The sequence below is a fragment of the Cavenderia fasciculata genome (genome assembly GCF_000203815.1).
Source record: "Cavenderia fasciculata unplaced genomic scaffold Scf_EU5ZYIE02H8LDV-5, whole genome shotgun sequence".
NCBI lineage: Eukaryota > Evosea > Eumycetozoa > Acytosteliales > Cavenderiaceae > Cavenderia > Cavenderia fasciculata.
Genome location: NW_004457639.1, coordinates 1757178 through 1783342, shown reverse-complemented (window position 1 = coordinate 1783342; position 26165 = coordinate 1757178). Strand labels below are relative to the sequence as shown.

At 34.3% G+C, this 26165-nt stretch overlaps 15 protein-coding genes across 15 annotated transcripts; 7 read left to right on the top strand and 8 right to left on the bottom strand.

Moving 5' to 3' along the window:
• Positions 1-393: 393 nt before the first annotated feature.
• Positions 394-984, top strand: DFA_10573 (uncharacterized protein; the record flags this gene model as incomplete). Its single annotated transcript, XM_004354421.1, has 1 exon — positions 394-984. The coding sequence occupies one exon, from the start codon at positions 394-396 to the stop codon at positions 982-984; it is 591 nt and encodes a 196-aa protein (XP_004354473.1).
• A 128-nt stretch (positions 985-1112) lies between these two features.
• Positions 1113-2757, bottom strand: DFA_10572 (DUF866 family protein; the record flags this gene model as incomplete). Its single annotated transcript, XM_004354420.1, has 6 exons — positions 1113-1153; positions 1220-1260; positions 1328-1532; positions 1611-1650; positions 1716-1862; positions 2008-2757. 6 exons carry the CDS (start codon positions 2755-2757, stop codon positions 1113-1115), a joined length of 1224 nt encoding a protein of 407 aa, XP_004354472.1.
• Positions 2758-3569: 812 nt separating this feature from the next.
• On the bottom strand, positions 3570-4932 carry ctsZ (cathepsin Z precursor; the record flags this gene model as incomplete). The annotated part of the gene is made up of 6 exons (XM_004354419.1): positions 3570-3665; positions 3746-4120; positions 4193-4256; positions 4327-4444; positions 4567-4628; positions 4721-4932. The coding sequence occupies 6 exons, from the start codon at positions 4930-4932 to the stop codon at positions 3570-3572; spliced, it is 927 nt and encodes a 308-aa protein (XP_004354471.1).
• Positions 4933-5585: 653 nt separating this feature from the next.
• Positions 5586-6200, top strand: DFA_10570 (uncharacterized protein; the record flags this gene model as incomplete). Its single annotated transcript, XM_004354418.1, has 1 exon — positions 5586-6200. The coding sequence occupies one exon, from the start codon at positions 5586-5588 to the stop codon at positions 6198-6200; it is 615 nt and encodes a 204-aa protein (XP_004354470.1).
• A 109-nt stretch (positions 6201-6309) lies between these two features.
• Positions 6310-7385, bottom strand: DFA_10569 (uncharacterized protein; the record flags this gene model as incomplete). The annotated part of the gene is made up of 3 exons (XM_004354417.1): positions 6310-6799; positions 7132-7292; positions 7356-7385. The coding sequence occupies 3 exons, from the start codon at positions 7383-7385 to the stop codon at positions 6310-6312; spliced, it is 681 nt and encodes a 226-aa protein (XP_004354469.1).
• A 489-nt stretch (positions 7386-7874) lies between these two features.
• DFA_10568 (uncharacterized protein) lies at positions 7875-8581 on the bottom strand (the record flags this gene model as incomplete). Its single annotated transcript, XM_004354416.1, has 2 exons — positions 7875-8235; positions 8421-8581. The coding sequence occupies 2 exons, from the start codon at positions 8579-8581 to the stop codon at positions 7875-7877; spliced, it is 522 nt and encodes a 173-aa protein (XP_004354468.1).
• An 843-nt stretch (positions 8582-9424) lies between these two features.
• On the bottom strand, positions 9425-10090 carry rps5 (40S ribosomal protein S5; the record flags this gene model as incomplete). Its single annotated transcript, XM_004354415.1, has 2 exons — positions 9425-9965; positions 10062-10090. 2 exons carry the CDS (start codon positions 10088-10090, stop codon positions 9425-9427), a joined length of 570 nt encoding a protein of 189 aa, XP_004354467.1.
• Positions 10091-10199: 109 nt separating this feature from the next.
• DFA_10566 (peptidase C1A family protein) lies at positions 10200-11935 on the top strand (the record flags this gene model as incomplete). The annotated part of the gene is made up of 5 exons (XM_004354414.1): positions 10200-10254; positions 10725-10908; positions 11031-11099; positions 11193-11405; positions 11491-11935. 5 exons carry the CDS (start codon positions 10200-10202, stop codon positions 11933-11935), a joined length of 966 nt encoding a protein of 321 aa, XP_004354466.1.
• A 572-nt stretch (positions 11936-12507) lies between these two features.
• On the bottom strand, positions 12508-12962 carry acbA (acyl-CoA binding protein; the record flags this gene model as incomplete). The annotated part of the gene is made up of 3 exons (XM_004354413.1): positions 12508-12644; positions 12728-12845; positions 12951-12962. 3 exons carry the CDS (start codon positions 12960-12962, stop codon positions 12508-12510), a joined length of 267 nt encoding a protein of 88 aa, XP_004354465.1.
• Positions 12963-13233: 271 nt separating this feature from the next.
• DFA_10564 (uncharacterized protein) lies at positions 13234-14120 on the bottom strand (the record flags this gene model as incomplete). The annotated part of the gene is made up of 4 exons (XM_004354412.1): positions 13234-13311; positions 13403-13526; positions 13601-13847; positions 13994-14120. The coding sequence occupies 4 exons, from the start codon at positions 14118-14120 to the stop codon at positions 13234-13236; spliced, it is 576 nt and encodes a 191-aa protein (XP_004354464.1).
• A 270-nt stretch (positions 14121-14390) lies between these two features.
• On the top strand, positions 14391-20885 carry wimA (uncharacterized protein; the record flags this gene model as incomplete). Its single annotated transcript, XM_004354411.1, has 5 exons — positions 14391-14397; positions 14866-14898; positions 15459-19539; positions 19605-19718; positions 19784-20885. The coding sequence occupies 5 exons, from the start codon at positions 14391-14393 to the stop codon at positions 20883-20885; spliced, it is 5337 nt and encodes a 1778-aa protein (XP_004354463.1).
• A 421-nt stretch (positions 20886-21306) lies between these two features.
• Positions 21307-22221, top strand: DFA_10562 (uncharacterized protein; the record flags this gene model as incomplete). The annotated part of the gene is made up of 1 exon (XM_004354410.1): positions 21307-22221. One exon carries the CDS (start codon positions 21307-21309, stop codon positions 22219-22221), a length of 915 nt encoding a protein of 304 aa, XP_004354462.1.
• Positions 22222-22303: 82 nt separating this feature from the next.
• On the bottom strand, positions 22304-24670 carry DFA_10561 (uncharacterized protein; the record flags this gene model as incomplete). Its single annotated transcript, XM_004354409.1, has 6 exons — positions 22304-22365; positions 22407-22878; positions 22951-23513; positions 23594-23962; positions 24096-24422; positions 24529-24670. The coding sequence occupies 6 exons, from the start codon at positions 24668-24670 to the stop codon at positions 22304-22306; spliced, it is 1935 nt and encodes a 644-aa protein (XP_004354461.1).
• A 187-nt stretch (positions 24671-24857) lies between these two features.
• DFA_10560 (uncharacterized protein) lies at positions 24858-25649 on the top strand (the record flags this gene model as incomplete). The annotated part of the gene is made up of 5 exons (XM_004354408.1): positions 24858-24887; positions 25019-25077; positions 25237-25308; positions 25370-25528; positions 25604-25649. The coding sequence occupies 5 exons, from the start codon at positions 24858-24860 to the stop codon at positions 25647-25649; spliced, it is 366 nt and encodes a 121-aa protein (XP_004354460.1).
• Positions 25650-25911: 262 nt separating this feature from the next.
• DFA_10559 (uncharacterized protein) lies at positions 25912-26094 on the top strand (the record flags this gene model as incomplete). The annotated part of the gene is made up of 1 exon (XM_004354407.1): positions 25912-26094. One exon carries the CDS (start codon positions 25912-25914, stop codon positions 26092-26094), a length of 183 nt encoding a protein of 60 aa, XP_004354459.1.
• Between the last annotated feature and the right edge of the window lie 71 nt (positions 26095-26165).

The window sequence follows — 26165 nt, the reverse complement described above, 5'->3', positions numbered from 1 at the left end:
ATATCTATATATCTATATATTATATTATATTATAATATTAAAACAGATCTTATCTTTTATCTTTCTTTTTTACTTTTTTTTAAATTTTTTTCTTAAGAATGAATGATAGTGATTTATATGCAGATGATTTATCAGTATTAGAGACACAATTAAAATCTATTCAAGCGAGTGGAAACTTTTGTGTTGATGGAAACTAAGCTATTACACTATCAGCCCCCATTGAAGTCAAAAAAAATAACCCCAATCAATTTCCCAATCACTGACGAGTGTGTCCAAAAGTTGGTAGAAGGTGCTGCTCGAGCTCCCTATGGCAAGGGAACAGAGACCATTGTCGATGAAAAGATTAGAAAGGTATGCCAAATTGAGGGCAAACAAGTTAAAATGCCCTAATGGATGGATGTGGCCGTTCAATCAATCGTCGAAAAGTTGGGTCCAGAATTGGGTTTGTCTGGTGAAAAGATTAAAGCTACGCTCTACAAGATGCTCATCTATGACAAGGGCGCTTTCTTTCTGACTCACAAGGATTCGGAAAAAGAGGAAAAAATGTTTGGTACACTTGTCATTTCATTGCCATGTGCTCACAAGGGCGGTGACCTTGTAGTACGTCACTCTGGTATTGAAAAGGTTGTCTCGTTGGAATCTGACCCGGCCGCAAACTCGTTACGTTGGTCTGCTTTTTATGCAGATTGTGATCACGAAACTGGTGAATTATTCCCCAAAGATTCGCTCTTTGGTGCAAAGGCCGATAAAAAGTTGGTCACTGAAGTAACTGGTAATGAAGGTTCAACATACAACAAACTTTATCATCGTGCTAGTGTTGTTTTGGTTGATCGTCCTCCAAGAAATATAGATGTCGTTAATCCTGTTGAAGTAGTAGACACTACATCAACCACTTCAACTACTACCACTACCGCCCCTCAAGTTCCAGATACTACTTTTACAACTGAACAAACATCATCCACCACCTCTACTGCAACCAATTAAATTTAAAACATAGAGAAAATCCAATTGTACAGATAATTGATATTTATTTAAAAAAGAAAAAGAAAAAAGGAATAAAAATTAAAAATTAAACAATCAAAAAAGTATTATTATCATTATTAGTAAAAGGTTTATTTTATTTTTGTAATATCTGAACTAATATCCAAAATGGCTAAAATAATTAAATAAATTGTGTTATTAATAATAATTATAATATATTTGTTTTGTATAAACTTACTTAGAGAACTTGATGAACGTTCATCATATTCACTCCAATCCCTAAAAAAAAAAAAGAAAAAGATGTAATTAATAAATATATATTTATAGACTACTTTCATTTCCATACTCATCCAAATCAACATCTTTATATGTTTTTCCAGAGGTTGAAATAACCATCCAAGCATCTCTTGGATCAAATTCTTCCAATTCAAGACCTCTACAATCGAATCTAGCCATTTCAATCTTTTGTCCACTTTCAATTTCTCTGTCTTGAATAGATAATGCTGGTTCAATCGTTACACTATTTTCTCTTGTACACGATTTACATTTCACTAATAAAACATGTAAAAAAGTTATAAATATTTGTGATCTTTGATTCGTTCAATATATTTCAGACGATATAAACATACTTGATAAATTAACTGTTGATTTACCAATTTCTATTTGTTCCTTTTAAACAATCAACTGTTAATAATCATCATTATCATGTATATAAGAGTTTGAATAATACATACAGCAGGATCAATACCAATAAACTTATCAGATACAGTTAGACAATTTGAACATTTAATCTTAAAGAACCATACTTTATCACTGCATGGGAATATGTTTTTAATCTCTTCAGTCTCTGCTGTTAATGAAAGTGATAATCTAACCATCTTCTCTTGTATAGGTAGTTATTTATAAATCAGTTTAAAATGCAAAGACGATGATCGATCAAAAATACTTTTTTTTGTTTTTCAATATTAATTTATTTATTTAAATAATGATAAAAATAATAGAAACCAAAAAGATAGATAAAGATACTATTTGAGTTGATGAAGCATCAGAAGTTGATGAACTACAAGCAACAAAAGCATTGAGATTGGAATCAATACATTCTCCACAAGTTGAATTGAATAAAAGTGGACTGGCAGAGGTACAGGCGGAATCTGAATAGAGTGCAACAGAATATGGACTTTCTGATCCTGGTTGATACCCTAAAACTCCATATCCAAGTTGTTCACCTGCTTCATTACCACAGATACGTGAGAATAATAAACATTGACCAGTTATGTAGGTTTGACATTGACTAGATCCTGTACATGTTTCTTGACAATATCCACATATACTAACTTCAATATGGGAAGATGTTGTTGATGAAGATGAAGATGTTGATGATGTAGATGAAGAGGATGTTGATGTTGATGTTGGAACAGATGTGGAGGAAGAGGAAGAAGAGGTTACTGAGCCAGATGTGGTATCAGTGGTTGATGACTCTGTAAATGATGCAGATGAACCTGAACTAGTAGAAGTTCCAGATGTTCCCATTGAGCACATTGGACAAGGATTTCCATCACATGTACACATTCCATTGTCAAAACCCATATTGTTTCCTGGACAATAGTAACAATTTTCATTCATACAAGAATGGTTGGGCTCATCATTACATGATGGTAATGATTCGATATTGGAAATCAACTGATTTTCAACTAACACTACATCTGAATAACCTTGACTTTGAATTGTAGAAATTAAAGTAATGAGTAATGATAATATTAAAAAAATAAATTTCATTTTAGAAATAATAATAGATATATAAATTATTGTGCAATTTTGATTCCAACACAAGATTATAAGGAAACGAACTTTGTTGTAGGGAAAAAAAAACACAAAAGAAAAAAGAAAATAATCAAATGAGCCGAATGATCAAATAGATATTATTTCGACTTGTTGCCCAAACGGCAAAAAGACAATGATGTCTACCAATTGATGTCGGACACCCAATCGCTCTATGAATGTGACATGAATTGGTGGTGACCACATCGCTTCCTCTAAAGGAAAAGGTCTCGTTCTAAAAAAAAAAAAAAAACTACCTAGTTTTTGAGAATTTATTCGTTCTGATATTTTTGTATTGTACAAACTTGAATGAAACAAGTTTAGATAAACATTATAAATATATTCAGTGAATATATTTATAAACAAAGGAGATATGGTATTCGTTGTGAAAAGAAAAAAAATATTAATATTTTGAATATTTTTTTTAGGTAATTTTTGAAATTAAATATTCATTTTCTCCAACAATCGTAATTAGAATTATGGTTTGTCTACCAAATGAATATTTATCTACTTGGTATATATGTCCATCACCAGTCTGATACAGATATGATATGGAATAGTTTTATTCATTAAGTATCAACAAGAAAATTTTTGGTCGTTTGCATCCACGAGTGCGATTAGCGATAGGATCAACATAGCGATAGGCGGACCCATCTTTCCACAGATCAACGCATCTTCCCCCCTCCCCCCTCCCCCCAGCTATGTTCCCCTTTAAATTGTAAAACCTATGGGTCTCTTTTATAATCATACAAAAATGTGTGTTATTTTATTTATAATGATGGAATGCTGGAAACCTTTGGAGTAGCCCAGACACAATCCAATTCAATACCAAGATTATCATAAAAGTTACCTTGAACGATTCTGAACTGTAAGAAGAAGATTAGATAAAAAAATAGTGGTGTTAATAAAAATATATAAATGAATAGTTTCTCAAGTTGATATTTACGAATCCAGATTCACCAAAATAAGAGCCCCAAGAATTACGAACAATCCAGTAAGAGACGTCATTCTCGACACCCCAACCAACGATGCTGACGATATGGTTTGGAATTGGAGCAGCGACAAATTCCTTGAAAATTCCACCGGTGTAAGCTTCCAATTGAGAAGTAGCATCGATCGAGCAAGCAACAGGTCCTCTTGCGTAGACTTCAGCCATGATATCCTTGGCAAATGGTGCAATCTTGCCAACCTCGTCAACAAAGATATTGGTGTAGTTTGTTATAGTGTGACATGATCCATTTGGATCACATGTCTTGCATGCTGGTGTGCAAGCCAAACCATTTTCAGCTTGATATGGTTGACATGTTTCATCAACAATACCCTTAATATAATTGATTGATTAGTACATCAAGTAAATAATGATGTCATGCATCCACCTTGTTTGGTTACTTACCTTTTCAGCCATAAACTCATAAGCAGCTCTTGGATCACCACCATCACAGGTACCTCCACCATCACTAAAGACAATAGATAATGATTAATAATTATTTGGTCGGTCAATTACCCTCTACATGTAATTATAGTTACCAATTGATGAGATGCTGGGGAGATGCGTTAATCTGTGGAAAGATGGGACCGCCTCTCACTATGTTGATCCTATCGCTAATCGCACTCGTGGATGCAAACGACCAACAACCCCCACAGTCTAATCAAATAAAATAGGTTAGTCAATCAAATACGTCTATGTGTCCAGGCAAAAATAAAAAAATAAAAAAAGCCCGTTTTTTTTGATAATAATTATTCTATCATATTATGATTGTATCATACATTGTGGAATATGTTGATTACGATTCATGGTCAGATAGTTGACACCTGATACGTTTCTCCAACTGTAAAAGAGAGCGCGGGAATAGTTTGTATTAATAAGCAAATATTTGTTTTTGTCTGTTTTGGTCTATTCTCTTTTTTGTTTATGACATACTCGTAAGATTGTGGAAGAGCATCTAGATCCAAGTAGTCTCTAGGTAGAGGAGACTTTATACGATCAGCATATTCAATGCTAGACTTTTTGTAACAAGTCTTGTGTTTTCTTTCTGGTGTGTCGGGTCTAAGAATCTTTGGCTGATGAGCATTACCCGATACCAAGGCAATAGCCAATGTAATAAAGAGTGCAATATATAAAATGATTCTCATTCTATTCTTTCTCTCTAAATATATTTGAAACAATTGAAACAGATAACATGTAATGTGATGCGTTTTCTGTGTGATTGAAAAATTTCTACCACAAGATTTTTATTTTTTTTTTTAATTTTTTAACAAATCGCTGGAGTTTTCCATCGCTTTGGCCCTTACTCTTATCGGCCCTTCCAATTTAATTAATGTGTTGCTGCCTCGGGAGCGTGGACATTCCATTTTGGAAGGCGAACACTCTTTAAAATCAATCGATTGATTTGAACAATCAATCAAAACAACAATCAATAGTTTTTCTTTTTCAAGTTATCTCTTCATGACTCCTGATTTTCTACAAATAACTGGGATCTAACCTAACCTTTAACGACAACGATAATTTACATATCGACAAAGAAAAGGAAGTGGAAGGTTATCTTGTTTGGCTCGTGACATCATCACACATATAATGGATGCATGGAATGTCATTCGAACCCATCCATCTATACAATGTTTTCGAGTCAAGACGAGGGAGGAGATATCAATTTACGATTTTTTCTTTTTTTTTTTTTTCTATAAAAGATCTTTCTCTAGGATTCAATTTCACAAATCATTGTTATTAATCAGACGACTGTCATTCTCTCTCTCAACAAATAATAATTTCAACAACCTTTTTAGAAATGAAAATAATATTATCACTTTGTATCAGTTTTATTATCATATCACTTGTTAAAGCATCGAGTTATGTTTTTATTCAATCACATCAACATGCTGGATGTACAGACACACCATACACACAAATATATGCCATGTCTGATGTCTGTATAAATGGTATAACCTATGGTTGTGAAGGAAAGAATGTAGTCATTACTGGATTCAATAACTTTGGTGCCTGTCATGGAAACAACCCAATCAAACCAATTACCATTCCACAAGGCAAGTGTACTCCAGTCCGCTCAGTTGGTGTAGTTGTTGGAAACAGTGTCGTTGCTGAATGCGTAGACGAATATGACCTTCCAACCAATGCATTGACCACTGTCATTTACAATTCAACCGATTGTGAAACCAACTGGGAAGATTATCCAGTCCTGGTCGTTGAAACTACCTTTGTGAACGTTTGCATCAATCCAGGAGGTGATGTTGCCTCTAACAAAGTTTCTTCTTGCAACCAAAAGGGTTGGACTTTGGCTGAATATGGAAACAGTGATTGTGTTGGTAAACCTGGTCAATCTGTTTTTAATCCATACCAACAATGTGATACTTCAAATTATCCAAGTATTACTCTTTGTAAATAAATAAATATTTAAATAACTTATATATTAAAGAAAACCATCGCTTTTATCTATGGGATTTAGCTGTACGTTCAAGTGCGTCCTTTTGCTTGATCAATTATTTATTTGATTTTTAATAGGCAATGAAAGAACCATAACTATTATCTATTTGATTAACTCTGTAGGTAGATACGAGACTTTGGGTGGTAGTGTCATAGGTGTAGATGTAAGAGTAGTTTGTAGCACCTCCGTTGCCTTGACAGACAAAGACAATGTAGTCACCGACGACTGAAAAGGTAAAGGTGTTTAATGATCCGTATGGTGAAGTCCAGATCAACTGAGGTTGACCATCAACCATGTTGTACAACAAGAACTTTGAGTTACTATATCCATTGTCAATGAGATAGACTTGCTTGTTGATGGCGATACAGGCAATGACCTCACCCATTGGCTGCTCTGGCACAAAAGTGTAAAAACTGCTTTGTTTGGTAGACTCTTGGTAGCTGAGTACTACATGTTCAGTGACAGACGATTGAAAGTGAGTGTGAGTAATACCAGTGCTTACATCAATTGCTATCGATGGATACGTAGCAGGTACCCAATCTCCTAATGATGTATTTGTACTAAGTAAGAAAGAAGAAGAAGAAGAAGGTTAGTATTTATACTATTAATTTTTCTTTTGATTCTTTACTAAATTTTGTTATTATAATCCCAAGAGAAAAGACAAAGATTTTGAGTGTAATAGTCTTTGGCGGAAAAATAGGCGATTTGGTTGGTGTAGTCAAATGAAATAAAGTAACCATAACTAGGGCTGACGAGTGGTCCAAACGAGTCTTGAACAGTGACTATTTGGTTGGATGCACTGTTGTATTCGGCAAAAAAGTTACCATGGGGACCCCATCCAAACATGAGAATGTTTCCATTTGGCAACTTGCCAAGAGGTTGGGCGTTGTACATGCTCAACAAGAATCTCTGGTGTGCCACCTGAGCATTGGGTTGTGTAAAGTTGATTTGATAGGTATCAAAAATCGAATAGGTTGATGCATCAAAACTAAATGATTGAAGTGTTAATGGTGTTGGTTGTGGTTGTGAGCTAACGATTCCAACAATCAATGCCTAAACAAAAAAAAAAAAAAAAATTAATACAAAAAAATAAAGGTACTTTTTAAATTTACATACTAAACAAATAAATATTAATGATTTATACATTTTTTATCTGCTACTACTGTTGTATCTATTTGAAAGATGATGATAATGAAGGTATGATGTCACAGGACCCTGTACCCTTTTAATGTTTTTTGAAAAATTAAAAAATATATAAATATCTAGCTAAAAAAGGCTCGACCCTCATATCCATCAATGTTGATCTTTATGGATATTTAATTCAAGGAGAGGAAGTTCCCAAAATTCGGAAAACTTGCACCTTCATTGTGAGGATAAATCCAAAAAAGGGATCCCTTTGAATTAAATATCAATTAAAAGAAATAAAATCAAAATAAAATATTTTAAAATCTAATCTAAATAATTTATGGTCTCCATATCAAGATATCAAAATAAATCCATTAAATTTTCATTCTATCTCATGACATTTTTGTAGAAAGATGAGTTATTTATTGACAAATACATAGTTGGTACCTGAATCTGAAGCAATAACGAAAACATCGTTTTTATCTATGTACGTCAAGTGCATCCTTTAAATCAAGCATGCTTGATTGCATAACTAAACATTAGTCTCTTTATGGCAACGTAGGTGGAGTGGGTATTGGATTGATCGGCATTGAGTGAAGAGAGATGTTTGAGACGATGGTTGAGACGAGAGATTCTCTCTATGGCATTCGAGGTGGTGAGGTTAATCTTCTTGGTGATAAACTTGACTGTCAAGGGGAGGTAGGTGTAAACAAGACGGTAGAGTCGGTTGAGCAACTCGTCATCATTGGAGAGGATGGTCACCACCTTGGCCGAGTTGAGGATGGCACAATAGGCACGCAAGTCGGCCTCGACGACATTAAATGCACCAAACTGAGCTTCAAATGTTTCAATGCCAGGAACGAGTTGGTTTCTGATTACACTGTTTTGTGGGAACTTTTTCAACAAGAGAAATCTGATCCAAGTTGCTCAATTCTTTCTCTAAGTCGTTCTCTTTCTCTTGATCCATTTTGTCTGATTTCTCTTGCTCTTTCCATTTGTTCTCTTGTTCTCTAATTGTTCTTGAGAGTTCTTCAATCTTTTTTCCTATCTATTAACTTGAGTTCGAATTCTTTCTCGGACTTGTCTATCTTTTTGTCTGTTTGATCGAGTTGTTCGCATTGTTTGTGAATTGCTTCACTAGTTCTGGTATAGCAGCTTGTTTCATGCTCAAGATCATCAAACTTTCTGACATGATATCCTGTTGCCCTTCCTTCCATTCTTTCTTGCCAACTTTGTTGTTTTGGGTGTTGTATTTTGTTGTTATTGTTGTTGTTGTTGTTGTTGTTGTTGTTGTTGTTGTTGTTGTTGTTGTTGTTGTTGTTGTTGTTGTTGTTGTTGTTGTTGTTGTTGTTGTTGTTGTTGTTGTTGTTGTTGTAAATAAAATGATTGTTTCGAAACAAGTTGAAACACAAGTTATTCCAAATGTACTGTCAAAAAGATTTGACTAGGAACTTGACTCCAAGTTCCTAGTGTATTCCATCTAGTGTTGGGATGGCTTGTCTTTGAAATGGTTGACAAAATCCATGATATCCACCTACTTCTATTGCCAAACCTAGTAAACGATCAAATATATAGTAAATGTCATTCCTTTCATCCTTTTCGTTGACATTGAACCACTTATCAAAGATATATCTACCAATAATAATAATAATAATAAATGAAATATTATTGTTGTGTTGATTAATAATTATAATGTTGTATTTTGATCATCAAGATAGGTATATCATACATTTCGTTGAATAGTTGGTTCCCATCATTATAAGTAATATAAAAAGTATTACTTGGTGTTGTTGCAAGTGATCTCTTATTATTTTATCACTTATCATCGTTTACTTGTGTTTCTTTGACCCAGAATTCTATAATGAACATTATTATATATTCTATTGATGTATCTGTGCACTATTCATATATAACACTTATTCTGTTAAAATACAGGTGAGAGATAATTAGAAAACTATAATACTATAAAAGATTGTTTGGATAATGTAGAAAGATGAGTTATTTATTGACAAATACATAGTTGGTACTTGAATCTGAAGCAATAACGAAAAACATCGTTTTTATCTATGGGATTTAGCGGTACGTTCAAGTGCATCCTTTTGCTTGATTGCATAACTATTGGGCGAGTTTTTGCTGGCGTTGATAAGTTCGTCTGACAAACACTCAGCAACGGTCTTGATGTTACGGAAAGAGGCAGCACGGACACCTTGGGTGATCAAGTAGATGGCGTGATTGACACGTCTCATTGGGGAGACATCGACGGCTTGACGACGGACGGTACCAGCGGAACCGATACGGGTAGAGTCTTCACGTGGACCAGAGTTGGCGATGGCATCGACCAAAACTTGGAGTGGGTTCTTGTCGGTCAACAAGTAGATGAGTTCGAAGGCCTTTTCGATGATACGGACGGCCATCAACTTCTTACCGGCATTACGACCAAACATCATCATTGAACAAGCGAGACGCTCAACGATTGGGCATTGAGACTTTCTGAATCTAACCTTAGTCCAACGACCAGCGCTGTGTGGCAAGAAAGTTTGCTTCTTAATGCAAATGTAATCTTGCAAGGAGATATCTTGACATTGGACGTCACTGAACGACCTGTAAATATATTAAATTATGTAGTGATGGATGTGTATCTGTTAGTTTCCGCTATGTTCCTCTCTATACTATCTCTCTCATCTCTATCACACGTACCATTTTCCGAACAATTGAACCTCAGCCATGGTATGTGTTATCTTATCTGCGGATAGGGAAAGGATCGATATTGATGTCTATGAGACCTAGATGATTGCATGCGTCTCTCGTAAAAAAAACTTTTCAAAAATCGAAATAATGAAAAAACATTTTTCACCAGCACAAAATGTTTGCCCGCGACTCTATACAGCGAGTGTCTGATCAGATGATCTACTACTTTTATTATTTGTTAACTCTGCAAATTGAATATCAAGTAAAGTGGATACATATTACCCTATACCCGTTTATTGCTGCGATATTAGATCTATCTATCTATCACCAACAAATCAATCAAAGCTAATCAAATAGAATACAACTCTTGTTGTATGATTATTATTTCTTTCTTTGTTATTATTACAATTGCAAATGTTGTAAATTAAGCCGTGATATTTTACAAAGATAATGTGTTTGTGATGACTTTGATGATGGATGAACTTAATCTAAAATGTTCTAGTTCCATTTGGAAGTGGAAGGGGGGATGGTGATGGATTTATAAAAGGCGATTGATTATTCCGATTTTTATTTTCAGCACACTTTTCCTTTGCCAACCCGCTCTCTCTCTCTCTCTGTAGTGTCAGTCTAGTTTGACTGTTTTATCGAGTTTCAATTTGTTTAATTATATAGATATATATAAACATATAAACAAAAGAGAGATGAGAATCATTCTTTTTATTGCCTTATTCATTGCATTTGCTGCTGCACATGAATCATGTGTTCAAAGAGTAGAAAACAAGCAAGACTATACTAGAGTAAAGACTCCTCAACCACATCAATACCTTTCACCAGAGGATGTTCCTGCTGCTTGGGAGTAAGAATCTATATCGCGATATAGTATACTAGTACACTAAAACTAATCAATCTTTTTCATCATTTCCTTACCAACCAAACCACATCAATTTGATCAAATTCATATGATTTACTTTACTTTAGTTGGAGATCAGCTACTTTAGAAGATGGTATTACTAGAAACTATTTGGGTGCTACCAGAAATCAACATCTGTAAGTGTGGAGATTTACGACTATAGTGAGAAACAAATCAACGAATTGTTTGACTTACTAGTATTGAATCGTACGATTATATTTATTATTTAGCCCACAATACTGTGGATCATGTTGGGCAATGTCGGTCACAAGTCAAGTTTCCTCGAGACTCAAGATTGGTCGTTTGGGATCTTTCCCAGAGGTCGACCTCGCCGCACAGGTTCTTTTAAATTGTATGGGCAATTATAACTTTTCATGTGCCAATGGTGGTGATCCAACTATTGCCCTTGAATATATTGCTACTCAAGGTATCACTGATGAAACGTATGTATAATGTATATAGGCCAGTCAAAAGATATTCATTGCCTTAAACCATATTCTCTCTCTCTCTCTCTCTCAATATTATTAGATGTGCACCATATGAAGCTATTGATTTGGAATGTACTGCTGAAAACGTTTGCAAGAATTGCAATTTCGATCTTTCAAACCCAACTGCCAAATGTTTTGCTCAACCAACCTACACGACCTACTATGTCGAAGAACATGGTCTCGTCAATGGAACTGATAATATGAAGGCTGAAATCTTTGCTAGAGGACCAATTTCCTGTGGCATGTGTGTGACTGATGCCTTTGAGGCTTATCAAGGAGGTATCTTTAGTGACAATACTGGAAATGGAGAAATCAATCACGAAATTCTCATCGTTGGATGGGGTAGTGAAGGAGGTGTAGATTACTGGATTGGCTTGAATTCCTGGGGCTCTTTTTGGGGTGAGCTCGCCACATTTAGAATTCTTATGGGTTCTAATATCCTCAACATCGAGTCTGATTGTGATTGGGCTGTACCAAGACAATAATTGGGAAAATAAATTAATATTAAATATTATTTTTGTAACAATTGATATATTGTAATGAATTTTCAACGAGTTGGCAACATTTAGAATCCTTATTGTCCACTCTGATCGTTTACCAAGTCCAAATTAAATCAAGAGAGAGGCCACTTTGAGGACAACTTGATAGAATGTGACTTGGAAGAGCCACCATAAGAATCCATTACTATTTCTCATAATGAGGAAATGTGTTGACCTAGGTGGACCATCGGATTGTGGACATCAGAGCAATTGCTCATGAGAATGTATGTCATATGAGACATATTGAACAGTTTATATATACTTTGTTGAGCCCCTGAGGGTTATTCTATTTGTTGAAAGGTGTTGGTATTCATGCTATAAAAGGTGATTGTAAATAATACTTTCATTACTTGTAACTCTCGCTTTATCTCTATGTATGTATTTTCTTTTTTCTCCTTTTTACCAAAACAATGAATTGTTGGAATTTAAATTCTTTATAATCATCGATTTGATTTAAATACATTATAATGTAAGCATTTTATTTTATAAAAGAGTGAATAACAACCATAGTAGTCAATTTAGAAACCATACTTGGCCTTAAAGGTTTGAACCAATTGGACGTACTTTTCCATGGCTTGGTCCTTTGAGAGACCCTTAACATTGGTCCAGGCGTCATGCTTGGCACGGGCTTCAAGTTGAACAGCCCATGGTTGAGCTAAAAATAATAATAATAAAAGAAATTGTGGTCAATTATAAAGAGCTATAAACATTTGAACATCAAAAATGTATCACACATACCAGTAGTGTTGTCACCTTCGTTGGCTTGCTTGTAGAGACCATACAACTCTAACTTTTCATCGTTGGTTGGTTCAGCCTTGATTTTCTTGACGTCGGTGACGGCGGTAGCAAATTGTTCCTGTATATTTTAATCAATATGTTTAACATTTTTATGTGTTTAAATTGTCTCTCTCTCTCTCTCTCTCTCTCTTCTCTTTGCTCTCTACTTTAAAGGTCTACATACAGCAAGTGACATTTTTAATAGTATATTTTAAAGTGATTTATAACAATAAAACAAGTTTTGAACAGACTGTTTTTGAACACTCTGAGAGAAAAGTCAAGGTGGACAAAAAAATTAAAAAAAAATATCTTTTTTGGGTGTGTTAATTGAAAAGTGTAGTGTGACCCTATTTTGGCATTCCGTATCGTAATGTGGACAGGAAATTAAATTCAATCATAATGACTCACTCAATATATACCCGAGATATTATTCACATATTATTCATGAAATTAATTATTTCCCCAAATTACATTGATTTAATAAATAGTAGTATTGTATTAGGTCTTTGTTTATTAAGAGCAAGTTTTTTTCTTTCTTTATCCAACTATAATATTATTATTTTTGGTTGAAATTAAATTAAGGAGTATTAATATGATGACAATGATGAATAAATTAATATTTAATTTTAGACATACAATTTGTTTTACTCTTTCCAGTGAATGTGAGCTAGTACCAGAACAATTTTCTACATTATAGGGACTATCTATTGTAATGTCATTCAATACAATAATATTCTTTCCTTTCCAATGACATGGTAATCTAAATATTACAAATATTAATTATTTTTGTTTTTAAATTAATTGTGATTTCCATGTTATATATATATAACATACGTCTTTGAAAGTGCATAAAATATTTCTTGAGCTTCTGCGGTGACACCGATACCAATCTTGCTTGCTTGATTCTCAGCCTGTTTGAGGGCCTTTTCTTGTCTTTTATTAATATTTTGGATGTTTAATGGTGGCAATTCGTTAAAGTGGTTGGATGGGCCACCAATGACATTGGCTTCAGCAATGCTTGTTTCTAATAATACTCTTACAATTCTTTTTCCTCCCATATTCATTGTACCATCATCACAAACTGTAAAGTAAAAAGTAGAAAAAAGATAGTATTAGAGATGATAAATGATCTTTGCACTTTGTCTGAATCTGTGCTGCTGTTGACATCTATACAGATCTGGTCCTCTGTAGTACTAGACGGTTTGATAGATTAGATTTTAAACTTACTCAAAGTTAGACAAGTTGTAGATGGATCATAATTGAAAATCTCTCCTTCAAATTGTTCATTGAGAGTTGTCTTTACTCTAAGCTTCAAACCAATAGACCATGCAAACTTTTCATTAGTGTGATCCATTCTCTCTCTTTCTCTTTATATCTCTCTTTATATTCCTTTCTCTATCTAATATATTGGTTGTTTTGTTATATAGTATTTGTTTTGTTTGCTCTTTTGTTTATCAGATCTATGTTGTATCTCTTGTCTATCAATCTATTCTTCTTTAATCTACTCTTCTTCTTTTGATCTGACAACTTCTTGTTCCTCTTACTCTCTCTTCTTTCTATAGTTCCTCTTTCTTTTGCTTATATTGATTGATGTATATATATATCTGAGTCGTGTATTATTAAAATGACATGTCTTTGATGATCACACTTTGAAAAAAAAATAAAAAAATAAATTATTAGACTATTTTTTTTTGGATTAGAGGAACTCAACTAGTACTCATTACATTATAATGATCCGTAATATAATATATAAATAATTATCATCATTTAAAATGATTAAAAAATTATAAAAAGTAGAAAAAAAAAAAGATCTTTTATCAATCACAAAAGGATAGTATTTCATCTATATATTATTATTGTTTATTGATATAAATAAAATATCATATGATCAATTTTGATATCTTTTCTTTAAAAGGTGGGTTCCAAAATAAAAGTTCAAATCAGAAGTTCAAGCTCGATGGGAAAAAGAAAACAAAAAAAAAAAACATATCATCACAAAGAAGAGTCATCATGATTGGACACATGTTCATTGTTTTCAAAGTTAACCTATCAATCAATCAATCAATCAATCAATCAATCAATCTTTTAATCTCCTTTAGTTAAACCAATCACCAAACAAAAAAAAGAAAAAGGTAGGTAATAATAGTAGTAGTAGTAGTAGTAGTAGTCATAGCATAACAAGTAGCAGTATATATACAAAGTTCCTTTCAATTTATTGCTTGTGAGGATGAATTGAACGAACGGTGGTGGTAGTAGTAGTAGCAGTGTTTTTAGCGTAGACTATTTATTCCCACTCTCTCTCTTCCATGATGTATTGTTATTATGAGGAACAAGCAGAGAAGAAGAAGAAGAATAAGTGTGGAGTGGTTATTTTTTTCATGTCTCGAGAGACGATTCATTCATTCATTCATTCATTCATTCAATTTAGACAACAATTATACTTGTTTGTTTGTTGACAATCAAACGAATAATCAACCTTTTCACTCAAAAGAGTAGGGATTAATAACTATTAGTTTTCTGGAGAAAGGATAGATCTTGGATTTGTGAGAGGAGGAAGAAGCAACAGCATATGCAGTTTTTGTTTTTGTTTTTTTTTTTTTGCATAAACCTTTATTTTTGGAACTTACTAACCTTTGGTTTCATCATATTTATCATAGATATATCTAGATATATAAGAATATTCTATTTATAGATAAACAGTACTCGGATACACAGAGAAAAGGGAATAATATGGACAATGGAGAATTAAACTTTGATTCTTCACCAGCAGCTACTGACCAAGTAGGTGACGAAGATTTCTTTAATTCCTTTTCAACTTCTCAACAAGAACAACAACAACCAGCAACAGCAGCAGTACCACAAGAGGTAGCTCCTCCTATTGTTGCACAAGAACAAGATGTTGTTGTTGTTGACGAACAACCAAAACAAGAGGAACCAGTAGTAGTAGTACAAGAACAACCACTTGCACCTCCTCCACAACAACAAGAAGAACAACCAATATTAACCGATAGTAATAATGTTCAAGAAGCAACGATTCAAAAGATTCAAGAGGATGATGTATCATCTCAAGCATCATTGTCATTATCTTCATTATCATTGAATACTGCTGCCCAAACCAATTCAACCAATGGTGAGACTATTATTCAAGAACCAGCAGCTGTTGTCGTTCATGATGATGATGTACCAGAAACAAATGGAAAACAAGAAGAGCAAGTAAATCAACAACAACAACAAAGAGAAGAAGAGGAAGAAGATGAATTTTCATTCTTTAACAACAAATCTTCAAAAAAGAATGTAACAATAGAAGAACCACAACAACCAGAACAACCTATAATTGATAACAGTAATAATACCATAATTGAAAACAAACAAGAAGATGATTTCTTTTCCAATTTATCAAATAATAGGACCACGACCACTGAGGAAAACATTATCGAGCCTACTCCTACTTCACCTCCCGTTGACTTTTACAACATTGCAAACAACGACAATAATAATTCCAATGTGAATGATATGAGCAACCATTTTGACAATGGTAGTCAATCGGACCAATTTTTCGATACCATCAGTTCAACTTCACAGGAATCATCACCACCATCTGTTGATACAGTGATAGAGCAATCACAACAACCTTTGGTTGTTGAACAAACAACAGTCGCCCCAACAACAACATCCACCCCAACCTATGCATCGATTGTTCAACAACAATTGCATCAAGAACCAGTTGTCGAACCAGTTGCAGTTGCCGAGCCAGTTGCAGTTCAAGAGGAAAAAGATGTATCATCATTATTTGGTGGTGGAGACGAACAAGTTTCACAAGATTCACCATTCTCTGAACAATCATTCACCTCTGCTTCTTCACTTCCAATTGTTCAACAACCTGAGCCAGTTCAACAAGTTCAACAAGTTCAACAAGTTCAACCAGTTCAACAACAAGAAAAAGACATGTCATCACTCTTTGGTAGTGGCGAGCCATCAAAGGACATTTCATCATTTTTCGGGAGCAATGAGACTGTTGATACTTTTGGAAACGATCCATTTGGTGGTGGCCAGTCTGATGACTTTTTCTCGACATTGAGCAAGCAACAACAAGAGCAAGAACAAAGAGAAAGAGAACACCAAGAACAATTGAGAAAGCAACAAGAGCAGTTAAAACAACAACAAGAGTACGCTAAACAACAAGAATTATTACAACAACAACAACAACAATTACAACAACAGCAACTATTACAACAACAACAGGCAGCAGCAGCAGCTGCACAACAACAACAACAGACAGTTGCACCAGTTGCTTCACAACAACAACAACCAGTTGCTACACAACAACAACTCCAACAACAATATCAAGAATATTATACCCAATATTGTCAATATTACCAATACTATAGCGCAAATGGACAACAGATTCCACAACAAATCCAAGATTATTATAACCAAATATTCCAACAATATGCATACTATCAACAAACAGCTCAAACACAAGCACCAGCTGCCGCCGTGCCTGTTGCTCAACCAGTTGTTCAACCAGTTGCTCAACCAGTTACCCAACAACCATATCAAGCATCATCACCAGTTGCATCGGTTACTGCTGCTCCTCCAGTTCAACCAGCTCAACAACAAACTTCCCCAGAACCAGTTGTTGTTCAGCCATATCAAACATCATTGCCAGTTGCAGTTCCATCGGTGGTTCGACCAGCTCAACAACAATATCAAGCATCACCAGTTTCATCATATCAAACTTCATCACCAGTTTCATCTGTTACTGCTGTACCACCAACCCAACCGTACCAAACCTCTTCACCAGTTCAACCAGCAGCAACTCAACAACAATCATATCAAACATCATCACCAGTTGTTACTCAAGGTTTCCAAACATCTTCACCAGTTGCATCACCATACCATACTACATCACCAACACCAGTAGCATCAGCAGTTCAACAACAACCATACCAAACCACATCACCAGTTGCTGTTCCTGTCCAAGCACCAGTGGTTCAACCAGATCATTCATCATCATCATCATCGTTTACAAAGTCATCAATATATAATACTAGTAATCCAAATGATTCGATCAATAGTGCAGGTGGTTTACCAAGTTCAGTTTCATCAAATGGTTCAGGTTCCTCTGGATCTCTTCAACAACAACCTTTTATTCCACTTTCACAATCTGGAGGATCAATTCACTATCAACAACAACAACCACAACAATTACAACATTCAAGAAATAATTCATCAAGTGATCAATTTTCAAGTATGTTAAAGACACAAGCCAATCAACCATATTCAACTTCGGCACCTCAATCTATTCCACAACAACATCAACAACAAACATCAGCCTACCAACAACCATATGCAAATTCACCATCATCACCATATTCTCAATCAGCATATCAACAACCATATGGCAACTCACCATACAATAATAACCATAATATGCCAATCATGTCAAATGATCCATCAAACCCATCTGTTCAACGTAACTTGTCAGTTCCTGATTTTGGTAATCAATATCAACAACAAGTAGCAGGACAATCATTCTATCAACAACAACAACAAGGAGCAGGCCCATATTCTCAACAACAACCATACCAAAATCAATACAACATGTATGATCAACAACAACAACAAGGACAAATTCATCAACATCAAAGATCAACATCATGGAATGGTAGTGATGCACATCAAAGAGGTGTACCATTTTATTCACGTCGTCATCCAGTTTTTGCATTTGGTTTTGGTGGAAAGATTGCTATACTCAAATCAAATACAACTAGTGGTGTTGAAAACTCTATTCAAATCACTGGTATAAAGTCGATTATTGGTCAATCTACATTTTACAACAATGTATCTACATTCCCAGGCCCTCTGTCCAACAGTTCAAAGGATCAAGTAAACAAGTGGATTTCAGAGCGAGTTGGTGACATTGCACAAGGTCGTATGGACCCATTGTGCTCTAGTGACGCTGAAGCTAGTCATATTCTTTGGGAGGTATTAAAGGTGATGAATAATAACCATGGACAGATCATTGACGGTGAAAAGAATGTTGACAAGGCCATTCTCGGTCTATTACTTGACAACAAGTCCAATATGACTAAATTCCAAATTGCCCCAGCCAAAAACGAACAAGAGATGCAAATATTGTTAAATGAACTTCAAAGAATGTTGATTCATGGTGATTTACAAGGTGCACATCGCTTTACAATCGATAATCAATTGTGGTCACATGCTCTTGCTATTGCTCACTACTTGGGTGCAGAGGTGTATGGTCGTACATTATCAATTGTCACCAATGCCTCTTTCCCAGTTGGTTCACCTATAAAGACAGTCTATAGTCTCTTTTCAAACAATACTCGTGAATTATTCAAGGATTTGACCACTGGCAATAGTGGAAATAATTCAGTATTCCTCGATTCATGGAAAGAAAACATTGCATCATTGCTTTTCAACAGAGGTAATGGTCAAAAGGTGATTGGAGAGATTGGTGATCATATCTGGGCCATCCAAAAGAGAGCCGAAGCTGCCCACGTATGTTATCTCTTGGCAGACTATCAATTTGGAACATTGGATAATCCAAATTCAAGAATTGTACTTTTAGGTGGTGACCACAAAATTACCAAACACTATATCACATCAGAATCGCTCCAACGTTCGGAAATTTATGAATTCTCCAAATCTCTTGGTAATTCTCAATATTCTTTACCAATCATTTTGGTTTATAAATTTATTTATGCTACTTTATTATGTGATCTTGGTTTAATTGAATCTGCTTCAAAGTAATTAGAAAAAAAAAAAAAAAAAAACATAATATTTATTAATTCATTTTTAAATTTTAATTTAGATATTTACATTCAATTAAACAATCATTAAAAAATCATCAAATCACAAATCCCAATTTCATTTATCAATTGGATACTTTTTCTGAAAGATTAGTAAATTATTCTTCTTCAAACAAGTATGAAAAAAAAAAAAAAAAAAAAAAAAAAGAAATTCCTTAATTAATTTATTTTTATTTTTTAGATTACAATCAAGTGGATCATGGTTACCAAATTTATTATCATTTAAAGGATTTGGATTTACTTCAAAGAAATCAAATACTGCACCAACTCCAGTCAATGTTGGTAATATTAGTGGTGGAGTACAACAGACAATGTCAACATCTTCATCAAACATGTCAAATCTACTTGTACAACAACCACCACCAACTACAACCACATCAATGCCAATTGCAACCTCTCAGGTACCTGTACCATCAAAGATTAATAATAGTAAATTTGATGATGATGAAGAAGATTTATATAGTTCATTCTCTACAAACAAAAAGGTACCAGCTAAAAATACTTCTGCGACGGCTACAGCTGCTTCCAACAATAATAGTGATTTAATGAATAATGATGATTTGGCCAAATCAGGTTCGGCATCATCTACTGCCGATCCAAAATCAGGTGACAAGGAAAAAGACGAGAAAGCATCTGGTTCTGGATTCTGGGGATTCTTTAAAAAGAAATCAGGAACAGGAGGTGGAAAACAAATGTTGTTGGAAGATGAAAACAAATTTGTCTACAATGAAGAATTGGGAACTTGGCTTGAAAAGGGTAAACCACTTCCACAAAAGGAAGCACCACTCGCTCCACCACCTATCGATCCACCTCAATTGCACCACGGCACACCAGGTACCAGTAGTCCACCAGCTGGCCTTACTTCACCTCCTTCTGCTGGTGGCGAGGCTATGAGCGGTATCAACAAGTACAGCCTTTCCTCTCCAACTGCTGGAGGTATGGTAGGTGGCAAGAGAAGACCAAGATATCTCGATACTATGAATCAAACTATTCATGGTGGTGTCACATCGACAGCAGCACCTGGAGGAGGACCATCACTCTCACATTCCAACAGTGGAATGTCTGCAACCATGCCAACATTTGAGGCATCTGCCCCCATGCCAATTGCACCATCCACTCCTAACCAAGGTAATTCATACATGATGGCTTCTTCACCTTCTCCATTTGCAATGACCCCTTCCCAACCAATGACCCCCTCCATGCCAATGACTCCTTCAATGCCTACTTCTATGAATCCAGTTATGCCATCTTATGACAATATTAATCAAGGTCCTCCTCAATAATTAATTAAATAAATAAAAATATCAAAAATATATTATCAAAAATAAGATTGATTTGTAAATTTATTTTTTTATCAGTTTAAAACAACCTAGCTTGAGGGGGAATAGACCAAAGGACTTTCTGTGGAACCTAATTCAATGAGGATCTATTTAATTTGAAATGAACCAACCATTGTGTACACTTATTCAACTATTGGTTCAATTCAAATTAAATTGTCCCCATCAAATGAAATAAGGCCAAGTATTTTTATACTTTGTTAAATTCATATTCACCAAACTTTACATAAATACATACCCTCCTGATGTTCTACAGTTCATTTGTTTGATCACTGTATTGGAAAGAAAACACCAATGAATTAAAATATTAAAATAAATTATTATTTTAGTTTCATTCTTTTTGGGGGGGCCACCATTTCAAAAAGATATGTTACTTCATTTTTTTTATCTATATACAACTACTATGAATAAATTTATATTATTAAAAAGATTACCATTAATGGTAGAGAATCAAATCTTGATGATGTTGATTGGTAGAGAAGAAACCATTATAGACAAGAAATACAAGACATTTAATATAGCATTGTACAACCTAGCAATGGTTTGTAAAGGTTGGTTTGATTTGGTATCATCCAATATAACACATGCATCATTCTATAAAAACTATAGTAACAGTCATCAGGAGAGTTGTATAGAGTCGGCAGTAGCATTGATATTGGGTCAACAATCGAGACAATACTCTATCATTAAACAACTCTTGTCTGCAACATTTCAAAGCAGAATTCATCCAGATGATGAATTCTCTGATAGATTATTACAATCTCTTATTGATCGACAAGAGATAAATATAGATAAGCCATCATCATCTACATTGGAACATATACTCTATATTGATAGTAGAACAGATCACAAGTTTGCTTTAAAACTAAGAAATGCAATTGTTGCAAATCCTCAAATCACCTCGTTACACTCTGTTTCCATTAGATCAAATTTTCATACCAAACAGACAAGTCAGAGCGTACCATATAATATGACAGGAACATTCATTGGATGGTTAAGAAATTTTCCAAACATTAAAACGATAGCATGTTATTATCGACCAAGTGATCACCAAAGAAACGAAATATTACACAATGCCTCAATCAATACAAATGTTACCAAACTATTATTGGATGTTGGAGCTTCCATCACTACCCAAACACTCGAAAATATATTTCGTCAAGAATCCAACGTAGAGTATTTTAAAGGATCAACAACCAACACTGAATCTGCCGGTAGATTAGCATCCGTGGTTGTGTCGTTGGCTAAGAAGGTCGTTGATCTCTTTTTTAATAATATATGAAATCATCTCGGTGAGAATCAAACTCTTCATACTAGGAATATTGACTTGTTGACGAAGAATACCAAGATATCTGATGGGAATGTTATTGTCTTGGATACGAGCCATCAGTCGTGAAAAAGTTGCCGTAATCTCCTTTGTATTGATCTTTCTAGCAAAACTAGGAATGATTTGAGAGAGTACTATACTACCCTCGTCTGATATAATTTGTTCATTCTCTCCAATAATATTCATATCACCACATAATATTAATCCAATTGATTTCTTTTGTCCATTTCCACCACCATTACCGTTATTACTGTTATTACTACTATTATTATTATTATTATTATTCTTGTTTTGTTGATTATTATAAAGTTCAGTTGAAATGAAATCACGAATGGATTGAAGTTGAAGAGTTCTAACGGTTTGAGCCTTTTTCAATTTATCGTCACCCGATACCATTTGCCAAGCCACCGAACCTTCGATTGGATTTGATTGAAGGTGTGCATTGAATACATAGAGTATCGAGTTTTCCTTGATGGATGAAGTATCTAGTTTAACAGCTTGAATACCCTTGCTCGAGTGTACATCCAATCCAATACCCTCGTTAAATAGTCTAAAATCACTCCATGGGGTGGGGAATGTACTAGCAAAATACAATCCACTGTCTTCGCCAGACTTGTCAATGATATAACTATAGCACGACCTAAGTATCTTTGTAAACTTTTCCTTGGCCTGTTGATTAAATACCTCTTGCAAACAGATAATGTCATACTTTTCAGACATATTGATCAACATATTGGCAACATTGGTTACACGATCCTCCAAACTATAATTGGTAGAATTGATCAATAGTCCAAGGTTGAGTGATATCATTCTAAATGTGTTTTGTGGTGGTGGTGCACTATTTTGTTGATAATCACGTATAATTAAACTATTTGATAAATTATTATTATTATTATTACTATTTTGTGGTTGAGACTGTAATTGTTGTTGTTGCTGTGATTGCTGTTGTTGATGTTGTTGTTGATTTTGATCGGTGATAACAAAAACGACGGTTGAAGTGGTACCAGGGATCGCATGTTTTTCAATAGTGTATTGAGGAGGACAATGCGAAGAGAATGTGTTTTCGCCAATGAATGGGTTATTAAATGTCAGCTTGATATCACCCTTGAGCCCATTTGAATAATAATTTACACTTCCATTTGTGCCTGTACAAATACCACTAGCAGCGGTACCAAATTCAATGGTTGCTCCTGGAGGAATACCCTCGGGTGGCAGCTCGTACCAATTACCATGCTCCAACGAGTAATCTCTACGTATCCAAAGTCTCGTAGTACGGTTGATCACCGTCACTGTCCTCTAGTACCACGTCGTACAGCATGTTTCCAACTGTCCTTTGACGCACCACTATCTGAATTGTTCCATGGGAATGGGAATGAATCCTTTCCACCTGTAATCGATTCACCTCGAATCGGTGAATTTGACAATGATGAAAAGAATGACAATGTAGAACTAAGTGATACCAATGATGATGGTGAAGTTGGTGTTGTCGTTGATGTTGTAGAATTCGATCCCAATGATGATGTTGAATTTTTAATACTATTATTACCATTATTATTGTTGTTTGATCCTGGTGTTGTTGTTGTATTGTTTGATGTTGATGATGGAGAAGATGTTGAATCACGTTTACTATTTATAGTTTTTGGTGATGTTGGTGTATTGGGTGCAACAGAAGGAGAAGGAGATGATGAATTGGGACCTCCAGGAGGATGTTGATGATGAATGATGATTAGGTCCACCAGGAGTCGATCCAGAGGATGATGATGAAGAAGGTTGAGGATGATTCAATAATACAATTTGTTTTTGGTTTAATTTAAAGTTGATGTTGTTACTCTTGATGGTAGTCTTTACCTCAGAGTGTATTTGACGATTGATCTCTTCGTGTGACAGATAGTATTTGGTTTCGATGATGTTGTGTGGCGACGCTGATATCGAGCAGCTGTGTGTCGTCCAATACGGGTTTGACCATTCGACAGTGACGTACAAGAATGGCTCCCACAACTTCATTCCAATCAGATTTGACAATGATTGTATACTACTAGAGTGCAACGGTGCAATCGAGGGAGGCAGCAACAAATAGATTACACTACCCTTTGTACCTGTTACAAATGCATTACTCTCTGATGCAAATTCTATTTTACTATTTGGTGCAATGATTTCTTTGAGTCAAATAGATAGATAGATAGATATAGAGAGTAGAGTTAGTTTATCTATCTATACCACCTATCATCATCTACATTCAAACCAAATTAAACTACTACCTACCAGGAGGAAATATTCGCAATAGACCTTGTTGTAATTTAACATAGACTCGTTGTAATATATAGTCAGTGTCGTTTGATATGTTGATGATGGTTGTTCTCGATGCTTTGTACAACTCTTTCTTCCAATCGTTGTTGAGTGACATTGTTGTTGTTGTTACTCTGTTGTAAGTAGTCTCTCTAACAACCAAAAGTACTACTCCTTAACTAAATACTATCACCCATTTGATTTATGATTATCCCTCTCTGGTTCTAGATCTATTCTAAACAAACAAACATTAAACAATCATTTATTATTATCTCTTTGGTGATCAAAGAATAGTTCAAATTAAAATGGATACACCTTTGAAAAGAATTGCAATTGTATGTTTGTTTACCTTTTTTGAGGGAGGAGGAGGAGGAGGTTACAAAAACAATTAAAACTAATCTTTCTTTTTCTCTACTACTGTAATATAGACAATTCAACATTTAAAGAATGAAATAACAGGTAGTAGTTAATTACAGGTCCAAGTTTTAACATTAATGTTACTCAATGTACAAAATTACAATCATTGTATGTTATAATAATAATAATAATAATAATAATAATAATAATAATAATAATAATAATAATAATAATAATAATAATAATAATAATAATAATAATAATAATTAATCATAATCATAGGAGTATTTATTAATCCTTTTTTTTAAAAAAAAAATAATAATTTAGATGGATTCAATCAGCTGGATATAATGTAGATTTTAAGAGTTTTTATAATCTACCACCAACAATGACTTCATTGTAATGTATTATATTCATGTTTATTCATTTATAAATATTAATTAATATTTTTTTTTTTTAGACGTTTAATTAATGTATTTGCATCAACAGCAAATAAAACATTACCACTTTATAAAGAGTTGTCTGGATGGAATAATTTGGCTACATTGGAATTACAAGGATTAGGTTTAGTAGGTCCACTTGATGAACAATATTTTAAAATCCCTTATTTATCAATTTTGTATGTATACCTACCATATGGTAAAAGTAGGATTTAAATTGTATTAATCTAACTCTTTTTTATTCTATTTTTTAGAAATTTAAATTATAATTCATTGATATCATTAACATTACCTATTTGAATACAAGTCAATTGACATCGATTAGATTTAGTGGTACAGGATTGTCTGGTTCAATTCCTGCCAATATTCTTGATAATCTGATTATGGACATTGTCGATGTTTCCTATACTTCGATTACAGGTAACCTTCCAAGTGTATTTTTATGTGCATTCCATGGACTCTTTTCAACCAACTACTTTATCTCTGGACTGGTATTCAACAATTACAATGGATCGATATACCAGCGAACCCAACAGACGAGCTAGATTTACGAAACAAAGCAATGATATTGACAAGAATATCAATAGCAGGAAGAGGTGATGACATTAAAAAGATCATAAATATAGATGGAGAAGAAATCAAAAGACTCGAAAGAGAAGAAGATGGAAAAGAGTTCCTTCGCATTCAAGTTCACAAACCAAAAGAAAGCGATAAAGATGTAGAAAGAAGATTATATGTCACTTAGACACTCTTCTATCATCACTCATACTGCATGGTGCATGTATGCCATGATGTTACTGGTTATTGTCGTCTATC